At 42.5% G+C, this 12,798-nt stretch overlaps 1 protein-coding gene across 1 annotated transcript in view; it reads right to left on the bottom strand.

Moving 5' to 3' along the window:
* Positions 1 to 12,798, bottom strand: part of si:ch211-127i16.2 (probable flavin-containing monoamine oxidase A) — a 31,443-nt gene that overhangs the window by 8,530 nt on the left and 10,115 nt on the right. The window contains 3 exon segments of the mRNA XM_035184596.2: positions 1,128 to 1,214; positions 3,385 to 3,543; positions 9,483 to 9,583. Of these exon segments, the coding sequence (XP_035040487.2) occupies positions 1,128 to 1,214; positions 3,385 to 3,543; positions 9,483 to 9,583 (347 nt within the window).

Genomic DNA, 12,798 nt, shown 5'->3' with positions numbered 1-12,798 from the left:
AAAAAGCAGAAAAGTTAAATGACGACATTGTGAGGATTCGATCGAGTCACGGGGAAGAAAAAAACCCCACCAGGATCCACAAGAGAAATTAAAAACTACACGTGGGTTGGCTCTTCTGTATAATTCATACTTAAATAAATAAAATATACAAATATAATTAGTGTATAAATAAATAAACTGTGACGCCCATTGGGCCGCTTTAAAACCAGGCCAGACATTATACCATCAATACGTCTGCTTTACGTCTCTTCACTAAACTCAGAGTTCCTGTTATTGTATTCTATATAAAACGATGTTCCCCTCGAGTCTCTTAGTCAACAAAGTGAAATCACGATGTTCCCCCTCAACTTCCCCCGCCCCAACTTTCCTCGGGGTAATTTTCTTTCCATCTCTCCTTTCAGCGGCGGAGAAAGAGCCGTCCGGGGACCGAGATCCTACATCTGGATGATAAATGTGCCGTTTCTCATGCTGCCAATGTGTGCTGTACATCATGTAATGGACCTGAGCACTAATTCTGTATGTGTGTCACAGCATGATTTAAGAAAGTGGGATATCAGCTGCATGCAAAACGGTCTCGGTAATGTGGTCGTGGCTCATGTCTGCTCATAACGGCGACTGTGTTCCCTTCGGAGGCTGTTGGCTCTGCTCACCTTGGGCAGGCTTGACACGCCTACTCCCCATAACCCAGTAGATTTACAATAATGATTTTTTATTTGCTTGTCTGCATTATGTATGAGTGTCTCTGTGGATGTTCTCTCTCTCTCTGCAATTCTTCATTTAAAAAGTCTCAGGGCGGTTTCCCAGCTCGCCAGAACACGTTTTGATCCCTCGCAGGCAATCGGTGTTATTCAGTGTTAATCCAGGATGATTCAGTCGTCTTAGCTCATCATATTTCTGACATTTAGATAAACTGTATATCTAGTGATCTTTTTCAAATATGGATTGTGTCATAAACATCTGTGGTCCACTCTGGCATCAATCTAGATTTGCATTAAATTGCTGGAATAGAAAATAAAGGCTGGTAGAAATGTCTTTTTTTTTTAATCTCTGTTATATCAGTAAATATGAAACTATAATGTTTAGGTACAGGATTATTTGTTTTATTACATCCAACAGCTGCCACTTACTTTTTCTTCGTAGTGGATGAAAGACGCAGCCTCGGGACCCAGGTATCTGACCAGACTGGAAACCACAGCTTCCCTTCTCTCTCCAGCCTGAAAACAAAACAAAGGGAGATGCCTGTACTCGTTAAACTCACTTCATTTCATTTGCAACTCGAGGGGAACGCTGAGAGCAAATACTTTCACCAAAGCTATGAATCCCCATGTTATATAAAGTTAATTGGGCCCACCGTTTTATATAGACCCCCCCCCCGAACAGTGGAAACGCACCCTCCTTGGTGGAGGTATATACACACCAGCAGCTGCTGAGATATGAATCCATACTCTATAGAAACCAGTCCAAGCTGGACACAGGAAGCAGTCGTCAATTTGAATAACTCAAGCGTGGTCAGCACATGCTCCTGGTTGTATGAGCACACACGGTGAGTTACACACAGAGCAGCCGAGGCCCGAGGACCGAGAGGAACGGATCAGCGTAAAGCGTCCTGACGGATCCTCATCTGCACGTCACTTTACCTTTGCTCCCAGCACAACCACTGTGGACCATTTGGAGCTGATACTCCTGACGGGGGAACACAGAGGGAATGGCAGCGTGCCCTTCATTGTTTCTGAGCCACTTTCAACCAAAACTGAAAAATCCATCTGCGCACCGAGAACACAGTCAAATATTTCTCGAGACAAACATTTTTAAAAAAAAATTAACGGCTGAATCATACTTGGACAGAACAGCGTAACCTTGATGTCCACTTTCCTCACACACAACAACACTGTTCTGCTCTGTTTAGCAGCGGAGTAGCGAGCGGAGGTTAATTATTTAGCACCCTGTGCAGCAAAGCACAGCGGGGGGGGCGGCACTAGTCTAAAGCTTTGTGGCAAGCCGGGATAATGGCTGAGATGCCAAAACAACACGAGAGACAAGGCTGGATTCATTTATTTCTGCAGGTGGAGGGAAAGCACTGGGATTAAATGATAATGTCAACACAGAGGGAGAGAAAAGGAAGAGAAAGAAAGGGAGGGGGTGCAAAAGTATGAAAGGGAGAAGAAGATTGCGGCAATATTATGCAGCTTTTTACTATTTTCTATATTAATTTGATGGTGCAGGTGGTGCAGGCACGATCTCCTGTGAGAAGTGTGTTCTAAAAACTTAGAAGTAATTTAAAAAAACAGCGTTTATCTCCACTATTCATCCAGGAAACATTAAATATGAAGAATTCTGAACAGGGGCTCATGGGTAATATTCCCAGTGACCTAGTGTTGTTTTAATAGCAATAATTGGAAAAAGAAATGCAGGCATAAAGGGAAACTAACCCACGGCCAAAAGAGACCCTTCACTTTTAAAGCTTCATACTGTGTTGAATCTATAATCCAGAATAATCCAGTCAGGTACCTTTTAAAAGTCATTTCTTATGAGATTGCGTATTCACGATGTGGACGAGCATGAGCAATCAAGAGGCTCCTCAGACCTGAAATAAACAAGTTTCCATTTTATGGCGAGTGGGCTCTCCACCTCCACCTTCCTCCATGTGCAATTATGACGCTTGTTTTTCGCTTCACTGCAACTGACTGACACTTAAAAGCCCAGAGATAAACAAACGATTATGCAAATACCCGCTGAAAAATAATAATAAAGATCTAAAAAGTAATAATAAAAAAGTGAAATTGAAAAGAACTTAAACCATATATGTCTACATGTACTTGGAGTTACTGGCAGCTGGGAGGAGGGCCCCACTGTTTCTCACTCTATATGCTCCAGTGTTCCAGAGGTCAGCTGGTTCACAATCTCTCATGCAGTTTTCATAATGCTGCCCCTGAGCATTTTTTTTTATACACAACAACATCGTCTGGATGCTGCACATTATGTTGCATCTGTCTCCACACATGACATTAACACAACACAACACACACACACCCAGGACACTGAAAATTCAACTGTTGTCTTATCTTTTCTCGAGGCGTCGTAACGCTCGCCCACATCTGAATTTAAACACCTCGTCTCCAGGACTCCATAGTTTAGTTTTGGAAAAAAACGTTTAGTCTCACTACAGGCAACTCGTTGGTTCTGCAACAGTAACTGAATATTTTATGGCTGAACACAATTAAAGTTTATCTCGTAGACCCGTGAATTTGTGTTCAATAGCAACTGGGGGACACACTTTACCTTTTATTTGAGTTTACCTTAAACCATATCGAATGACAATTAAAAGCAGAATACAAATGATATTGAAATTATAGATAAATATAAAAAGAGAAGTATTTTCATTACCTCCTTGGAGCTCCACTGAGACGCCTGCTGGCCGGCGATGAAGCCCACCAGAGCAGCGTTACCCCCGGGGCTGGTGGCGTCGAAGGTAACGCAGAACGGACAGTCGGTGGAGGATCCTGCGACTATTTCTCCAGAGAATCCCTTCTCCCTCCAAAACGCCTGCAGACAAACAGAGGCAATCATCACTAAGGACAGTTGTCCACCTCAAAACCGAAGCACTCACTTGTGCAGGGGCATATTTAAATCATGAGGCTGGACTGTACATCTAATTCTACATAAATGATTTGAATTTGAGAAAATCAGCTATCGTCTCACAAAGAATTAGCATCAGGGGGCAACAGCCGATATTTTGAGGCTTCCAGTGTAAACAGCAGATATTCGGGGCCTAGACTCCATCTTCCTTTCACGGTTCACTGGTCCAACGTTTCTCCACAGAAACACAAGCGAGTCTCTGCAGGTGTTTCGGGTCAATATTTACTAACAGCTATCTGCACACAGAGATTGGAAATGGTAAAAAGTAAAAGAATAATGCACCTTATGCACTTTGGACCACATGGTTCAGAAGTTAAATATCAAAATGTTGTCCTGGATAAAAGGTCAAAACAAACCAATAACACAAATGCTGCACTATAATCCTGCTGAATATCAAATAAACATTCAAAGCAGGTTCGTGTCGGCAGCAGTGAAATGTTTACTCTTATGTCGGATGTTTTTTTTCTTCTCAGTTTGCTGCTGCCTGAGCTGCACTTGAAATCTAAACAGAACTTTATTGTCCTACGAGTGTCACAGAAGTTGTGGCAGCACGACCTCCTTCACACAAGGACATGTTTTTAATTGAATTCAAATTGAATAGATGAATAGTTCGGAAACTGCACTATAAAATAAAACCGTAGCACCTGGCGTATACACAGCTTGGATGTAAAAATGCAGTTTAAAGTGAAGGCTAGGTTAGATTGATAGATAGATAGATAAAAACACGACTGTGTTGTTACCCTACGTGTGGCAAGTAAAAGCCACGCTGCTTTCTGGTACAAGGTACAATGATGGTTATTTACTTTCTTGAACAGCTTCTTCTAATGTCCCTGATCAAGTCATTCACAGTGATGCAGAGGGCGGAGTTTGGCTCAGAGCTGGGGGGGGGGGAGTTACATTTTAAACTTTTCCATTATTTCCTGTGCAGGGCCACAGTAGCAGCACGTTCCACTTTCCTGTGTCTTATGTGTGTCAATGTTCCAGGAAAAGAAGTCGTTTTTTATTTCAGTTGCCAGATTTTCACCGGGTGAAGCAGCTGTTTCACTTCAGCAGCATCTTCTCCTTCCAGATTTATGCGTTTCAAACTTTTCATCACACTACAGGGGGAAGATGCTCCAAATCTTTAATGACATCAAGCGTATAAGTCACTTTAGTTATTATTTTTTTCTGCTTGGCTGAATTTTGCAATAAACAGGATCACTCACCATGGTAAACAGCGGTGCATGTTTGTGAAGAGTGTGCGCAGGTTACGAATGAGCAGTCGGCAAATTGAATGCTGCGCAGCCTCCTCTGATAGTTGAAGCGATTGCAATGCAGGAATCAAAGGCACGTGCATTTATCGATTCATAAAATATGCAGTGTAGTATAAACAACCGTGTACAAAACGCAGAATATATTTAAATACGTTTCATACGGGCGGAATTTACAATTTCCATATCTAATGTCAGGACGGTTCTGTGGTGCTTCCTCAGAATGCTTCAGAAATGTAAGACAAATGTCTCATGAAATAATAATAAGCAGTTGGCTCTCTTACTATGTGCCGACTGCTGGCGACGCTGCAGCCTCATGTAATAATAAGTGACTCTAATGTACCTGCAACCAAATGCTGTTGGCCACAACAACTGTTTGTGAGTGGGCATCGAATGACACTTCACGTTGACATGTTTTATTTAAGCGTAGTTTCGTGACAAACGAAAGAGACGCTGCAGCAGTGGACTGCATTGTGTTGTTGTGTGTGTGCATGTGCTCAGGATAATTACATTTACACATGTTGGCCTGCATCTGGTTGCATCTGTATTTGATTGTCGTTTGTCTTCTTATCTTTCTAACACACAGATCTCTGAAAGGTTAAGTGTCATGTGTGTGGTCAACAAACAAAACACAGTTAAAAATCTAACCAGCGTTACTTTGGTAGACCTTTGAAATATCCACAAAGTTGTTACTGGCCCCTGTCAGTGTCTCTACCGGTCCTCTGTCCTTCGTGCTGCGCAGGAGAATGTGTTGCATGTGTGTTTCCGTGCTGTGCTCACTGTGGGGGGGGGGGAGAACGAGGCGGTGACTGCAGTTCTGTCCATTTAAAAAACCTGTTTGAGGTTCGCTCTTGATTGACTTCAGTTTTTGTTTTTGCCTTGTTCTCTTATAATGTCCTCAAAGGGAGTTTGGTGCCGGCTCCTCACGGGAGCTGTTGGCTTTCTCTTTAATGTACTTGACTATGAAAAGTGATTGGAGGTGTGCGTTGTGATGTGGCGCCACACAAATGAAATAAAATTGAAATTACTCGTCTTGTTCCACCTCCTGTTATTTCCACGACCTGGAAAAAGCAGCTTGATCCTTTATTTCTGGTTTATTTCTTGGATTATAATTTGACTTCACACTGAAAGAACAATTTGAGGTGATAAAGGTTTTCAGGGCAATTCAGGACTCTTGACTATGGAGGAAATAAACCAATGCCTTTGTTCCGTTCATCCAGCGACAGCGAGGATCTTACTCACTGGCTCAACTGCCTCGTAATTACCTCATTGTTGGACCTTGTTTACGGAGGGATACACAGACCCTCGTGCTTCGAGAGGTGGCGCCTTCAGCCTGACGCGGTGTCCTACAGTAAGCCACTCCTGGGAGAGCGCCGTCTCTAACGGAAAAAGAATTTGCTGATGTTCTCTCTTTTACTTTCGCATTAAGCTCCTTATAACGTGGAGAGGATTCGGCTGCTCCGAGCGTTGCCCTGGCAAATTAGCCAACATCGGGGGGACATTGTCACAGGTAAGTGAAGGCACAGATGTGACGCCCAGCCTCGGGCGGCCTCCAAGGACAAGCTGGAGCTTCTGGGGGTTGTCCCCCCCCCACCACCCCACTGTGAGAAACAGATAATTCAAAGCAGAAATGCAGATTCAACCATTTATGCTGAAAAATCAAAATCCACGAACCCTGCTCAAGTGATATGACAAGAGCATTTCAGCGAAGTGCTCCGTCAGCTCCTTGTTCACTCTCTCTCTCTCTCTCTCTCTCTCTCTCTCTCTCTCTCTTTCTTTGAATGTGCTACCAGAGGCCTCCTGCCACCTGCTATCAAAGTGTCTGAGTGATGTCCTCTGCTCATGGGGTTTTGTTTTTAATCACTCTCCTCTGCAGTGTTTCCTGCAGGAAGGTAAGATGACAGTGTCACAAGAAAAAACATAACCCACATATGAGATTAAAATCACTAACCAGTGCATTGTGGGTAAAGCTTTAACCCTCCAAGCTTTTGCAAGAAATGAGGTGAAGGAAAAAAAAATTCTCAGAACCCAACTTAAGTAAACACGGACTTGAAGAGTTTGATATTTTAAGCTGAGGATCGCTTGAGGGAAATAAACCCTGGATAACAGGTCTTTTTCTAATTAATTCAATTTATTATTGAAATTAGCACGTTATAAAAACATTAATTTATTTAACGAATAAAAGCAACATCAAGTGTGTGAAAAAGACTCAATAAGCAGAAGCTGTTCACTCTCTCTCTCTCTGCACTGGGGGTGCTCTGTGGACTTTGTTCTGCTCACTCACGTCTTCACCTTGAGATACTGTTATACCAGAAACAATTGATGAAACACAATGATCCTTAATGAAATTTAATTAATCTTGTTCTTCTAGAATCACAATGTGCAAATTGTGTGCGACTCGTGTTCGATATCAATTCCTACAAAGGATAATTAAACTAATTAATTATGAATAAATGTTTCCATGCTTCGTGCTACCGATCTACATAGTGTGTGAACCCATTGATAACTGTGAGTCTGCTGGTTTAAAGAATTCCAGATAAGTCAAGTTAAATCAGTATTTGGATGTTGTTTCCATAATAAGAGGGGGGTCCAGATTATTGAAGATGATGATATTGGCAGTAAAAACAGACCATAACAGCTCATTGGAGTTTTTCTAAAGGAGGCTGTGCCTGGAATGGGGGAACGTCCAGATCCAAAAAATGTTAAGTTTAAAATATGTCAAAATAACAAAGCTATGAGGGGATGATTTCAGCCTTTCTCTGAGCATAACTACATCTGAAATCTGAACTTGTTTAAGGTATTTTTCTTGCATTTATCGGACAGTAAATGTGGAGGGGAGGTTTTACAGGCAACCAGGCTGGGAATCAAACCGTGCAGCTTGATTCCAAACCCACCCAAAGCTCTTTGTTGTCAGTCTTAATTGAGTTTGCCTCCTCTGTCATGTCGTTGTGTTTCTGACCCTCAGCCGCCTCCTCTCACTCTCATCTCTTACATGTTTCCTCTGCATTATTTTCCCTCACGGCCGCTGCGAGTCGGGGGAAACGTAACCGGCGCTGCTTCACGAGATTAATTTCCAGTTCCATTCTAGTGCGAGAGTACACTGCATGTTTCTGTCCCCCGAGCTCCGCCTCCTGTATCGCAGCTGGCAGAGGGTAAACATGTCCTATTCATAACTGCAGTGAGTAAAGTGCAGCTCTGCAATCAGTCACCGAGGAGACAGAACGAGTTTCACACGACAAACATCTTTGAGCTTTTCATCACAACTCAAATAGGCATCCTGGCAACACACCAGCGCACAGATCAAATAAATGATTCTGTGTTCATTACAATAGGCAAATTCAGTCGGCTAACAACGTGCACAAGCATTTGGTTAATTAATTGTCAGAATTAATTAAGTGCAAAATGGAGAACAAATCAAATTTCATGTGCTGGAAGCTCTTCTGCACAAAGTGTTGAGATCCATAAAGAACTTGTGCCAAAGGAATGTGCTGCTGCAGGATTTCTGTCTTATAACAGGAAAACAAACACGTATTTGAGAACAGTTTCCTCTCACCTCTGCTCACGCTGCTACGCACTGGAACACATTTTTCTTTGCTTTTTTTACATGAAAGAAAAACGCGCGCTCTGGGAATCTGATCTCAGATGTATTTTGGGTTGTGAATGGTGGAAAACTACAAGTTGTTTTGGAATCTTGAAGCAGACGTTTGAGGGGATTATTCGACAATAAATATTGTTCCACTAATCTTGACAAATGTCTCCAAACAAAAAGCATGCGAGATCATACACGACTTGCAAAGCCACAACAACTGCAACCGCCAACATTTTTGATGTGATGGAAATAAGCTTCTGTACGAACAACTTTGTAAATACAAAATGTAGCAAGGAAAGGAAGAACTTTAGTTGAACTTTTCGAGTTTAGCAGGGCAGCAGAAAGTTTCTGGGTCTGAACCTGCCGACTGACCGGGGCCTGTCTGGATGGAGTCTCTGGGTTTTCTCTGGGTAATTGAAACATGCCCGTATAATATGAGAATGCTTATTCACCTCGATATATAGCTGCTTTCACACAACTCTGGGTGATCTCCTGAAATTATCTTGTATGTGGGAACGCAAAACGTCAGCCGGTGTCAATGTTCTGTAAACAAGAACATGTGATCACCATTAATATGCTATGTCCTGCCTCTTGCATGTGCCCCCTGTTTGACTGTAGGATCTCCTGCTGCCGTCTTCATATCTGGACCCCCACTGTGCAGCCTAAAGTCAATGATCCGCTGGGATTGGCTCCAATCTCCCACGGAAATGTATGTTTTTATGATTATATAAAGTTATGAGACACAACTCCTCACAAATCCTGTGTCTTTTTTGTCGATTGAAATAGCTTCACTACACAACATTGCATGTTTGTCCAGTTCAATAATCTGCCGTTGCCAACCTACACGATATCGATGTGGACTCTCTGGCGTTGTTCAGAGCAAACATGACTCACTGGAGAAGAGAAAATGTAAAAATGGCACCGACTGTGTAGAGGACCAAAAAAAAGGTGTGATTGTGGTGAATTAATGTTTTTTGCAGAATGAGCTTTATCTCATTTTCACTCACCGTCTGGTAGGTGATAATGAATTTCAGCATGTGGCCCATAGGCATGTTCTGGGTGAGGAACTCTCTCTGGCTGGGCAGGGCCGGATGGTACTGGATCTTTGCTGGTGGAAAAAAACAACAGTACATCATGAATCCTAATAACTGGCTTCTTTAGTCCCGGCGATCTCCCTCCCCCCCCTCTCTCACCTGGAGTACTTTACATGCAGCGTAGGACAAAGAGAGGAACAAAAACAAGTTTGAGGGATACTACACTCGAGCTGATCCCTCCTATCGATCAGGACGGTTTTATCTTGAATCACTGCATAGAAATAATGGGCCCTCGCAAAAAGAAAACCACATGACCTCATAGTTCTCCGGCTGTGGCTGTGCGGCGGAGCTTCAACCACGGCTCTTACGTATGTAAAAAAAAAAAAGCTCCATCCTGCTGATGTGAGTGAGAGCAGTCAGATAACTTCATCAGCGCACGTCACGCGTGCAGAGGAGCCGCGCTGGTCCCGCGCTCGCTCCAGCAAAGGGAAGTGACATCTGGCCGTAAGCCAGGCTTTTAACAAATGAACCAGAGGAAGATGTGAAACATCATTTAGAAAATGTCAAGAGGCCGTCAGCGAGCTCAAAAATAATGCCCTCCGCGCTAAACAAAATTGATGAGCCCGATGCAGTAAAATTGAAAAACAGCGACATGATAAGTGGCTCCGAACCAATTTGACATGGTCACTTAGACGTACAAATGACAGCGCCGTGCACATGACATAAGAGCTGTCAAGTTGTGTCATATCCATAATGCCACTTGTTTTGACACCAAACACAGAAACTTAGCAGCAGCGGAAAAGCCTCCAGCCTCATTATTCATCCGGCAGATGCTAAATCGTCGGTGGCTAAATGAGACGTACTCTGGCAACTTATTCTTTTTGAACAGCAAAGTGCTCCTCGTCGAGAAAACTGTCATCGTCTCCCAAAGGGAAGCAAATGTGAAGTGACGCTTTTTTTGCAGGAAACTTTGTCACAAGTCATCGTTTGCGCTTAAATCAAGATGACGCGTGCAAACAGGTTCGGCGTGACGGCAGTTTATGTAACTTAATGACATAAGATTAAGCTGAAGCTCAGGAAAGGTTTGCTCCGACGCCCCGCTGACGGATGGGGAGAGAGAAACCGCCTTTGTACAGATATCATCCCTCAGCGATCACAGAAATAATACTATTGTCATTCCCCATCTTTCTGGCATCCGGCAATTTCCAGACTTGTTCTTTTTGAAGGCGCTCACTTGTGGCACTTTCTGAAAAAGGGTGGTTCTAAATTACACTTCTCCTCCAGCGCAGGATAAATGCCGAGGATTTCCTTTCTGTCAACACAACTGAAAGAGTCGATCGAAAAAAAGGACAAAATATCTTCAACTTTCACAACATTTCAGCGGTTGCTGTCGGTGGGATGGAATAACTCCAGTCTGCTCACAAAAGTAAGAGATGAATTACTCTGCCTGATGCTGGTAGATGAAGAAAATACCTAAAAATCATCAGAACTCAAGGTGATAATCTCTTTATTTACTTACAGGTTGATGAAGTGAGTTATTGGCTACGTCTGTCTGCCATTCAGTTGTAATATGTGGTATGTTTTTATCTTTTAATGTCTCAAATATTCATAATAATTGGTGTGAAACATTCACGAGCCCATCAGGATAAATGATCGTGACTGACTTTTCCTTTTCGTGCTGCGTCGCTGCTCAAAATTTCAATTTGTTCAATATCATTTTTGGGTACCAACAATATTTTTCTCGGCTGTGTCCTAAATCCGCACCAGTGATGTTTACTGATTTCAAGATTACATCCATACGACTACGTGTTAGTTTGAAAATGGCATTTTTCAAACTAACAGGCCATAATAAGCACATCACTTGCCAGTGTGAACAGGAAGCATTCAGTTGTTAGTTGCAAAGGAGCTGAGGTATAAAAACAGCTGTATCATTGTAAAAAGCAGAATTTAGCAAAGACAACGGGGCTTTGACTCCGGTGCTGAGGATGATGTCAGTTGTTTCAGGGGTCATGTGATAGAAGCCTGACGAATCAGCGAAGGTTGTGAGCGTCTACGTCATCGTTTCCAGGCTGAAACTACGTTTTTAGTTTTCAAACTAAAAAGGGAGGGAGCCAGGACGAATCTGTGGCAGAGATGATGCACTTTAAAACAAAAATGCAGTATCAGAGTATCAGAGTACTCTGAACTGTGACAATATAATGTACATATACTGAATACTGTTGTTTTTCTGTGTGCTGAGAAATAGATTTTCACTCTTTGGGAAATGATGATGATGATGATGATCTCTGTGAAGTTTACTCTGAAGCGTGAAGATGACTTCGGTTGGTCAAACTGTAAGAGCTGTAAAAGCCCAGTCATTTTAAACTAATATGCACTTCAGGATAATTACACACAAAGCATCCATTTTACAGGTGATAGAGATGTAATATGTTTCTTAGATATTTCTTAATACTTTACTCAGAGTAGACTTTCTTTGGGTTCCAGGTCATAGTATCAGAGCGAGAGTCTGTCCTTCGCTCAGCCCCTGAAGTGCATGAAGGGTTTCAGAACATTTTCTGTGTTTGATTTTGTCTTTTAAGGACATAAACAGTGAAACGGCCTCGGCTGTATAATATGACTCAAAGGAAAAGTACATGCCGTCCAACTAATGGATTTTCAGACGTTTTATACACAAAACTAACGTTGGACAAAGATTAAATCAAGTTGTTGTAGCGATACATCTGCTGTAAAAACACACCTGACACAAACCTAACCCCCCAACCACTTATTACTGTTATCTTTAAGTCTTAAATATATAAAGTACACACTTATGAGTTGTCCCAGTTCCAAACAATGCATTGTTTTACTTCCTGTATTGTTACATGGAGAAATGAGTCCGTTTTATTGAAAGAAGATATATTATGCTCATGTTTAGGAGTTTAATTTTTGGTTATTACTTTGTGTCAGACTTTCGGCCGTTTTAAATATTCAGATTTCCCCAATAACCTATATAACAGACCTGAGGAAAGCATCATCTCTAAAGCATTGAGAGGATCTCTGTATCTTCCTGCTCTATGTGATGAAAGGTGATGAAAACAGACGTGACCAGACGTGAGACGAGTCCAGCCCGTCTGCTCTCGGCCGATGCTGACGCAATTCTCACATGCGTGATCTTCTGAAGTCCCCCTCGACTGACAGCTCCACCACGCTACTTTCTTTTGCATCATTCTGTCATCTTTGGAAAAAAACGCCGCGAGTTCAAGAGCGTCCGATGGCTCCATGAGCGATCTGCATAACAGCTGCATAACAG

Source organism: Hippoglossus stenolepis, chromosome 18 (genome assembly GCF_022539355.2).
Source record: "Hippoglossus stenolepis isolate QCI-W04-F060 chromosome 18, HSTE1.2, whole genome shotgun sequence".
NCBI lineage: Eukaryota > Metazoa > Chordata > Actinopteri > Pleuronectiformes > Pleuronectidae > Hippoglossus > Hippoglossus stenolepis.
The sequence above is the reverse complement of the archived record's forward strand: the minus strand, read 5'-3'. Positions and strand labels throughout refer to the sequence as shown.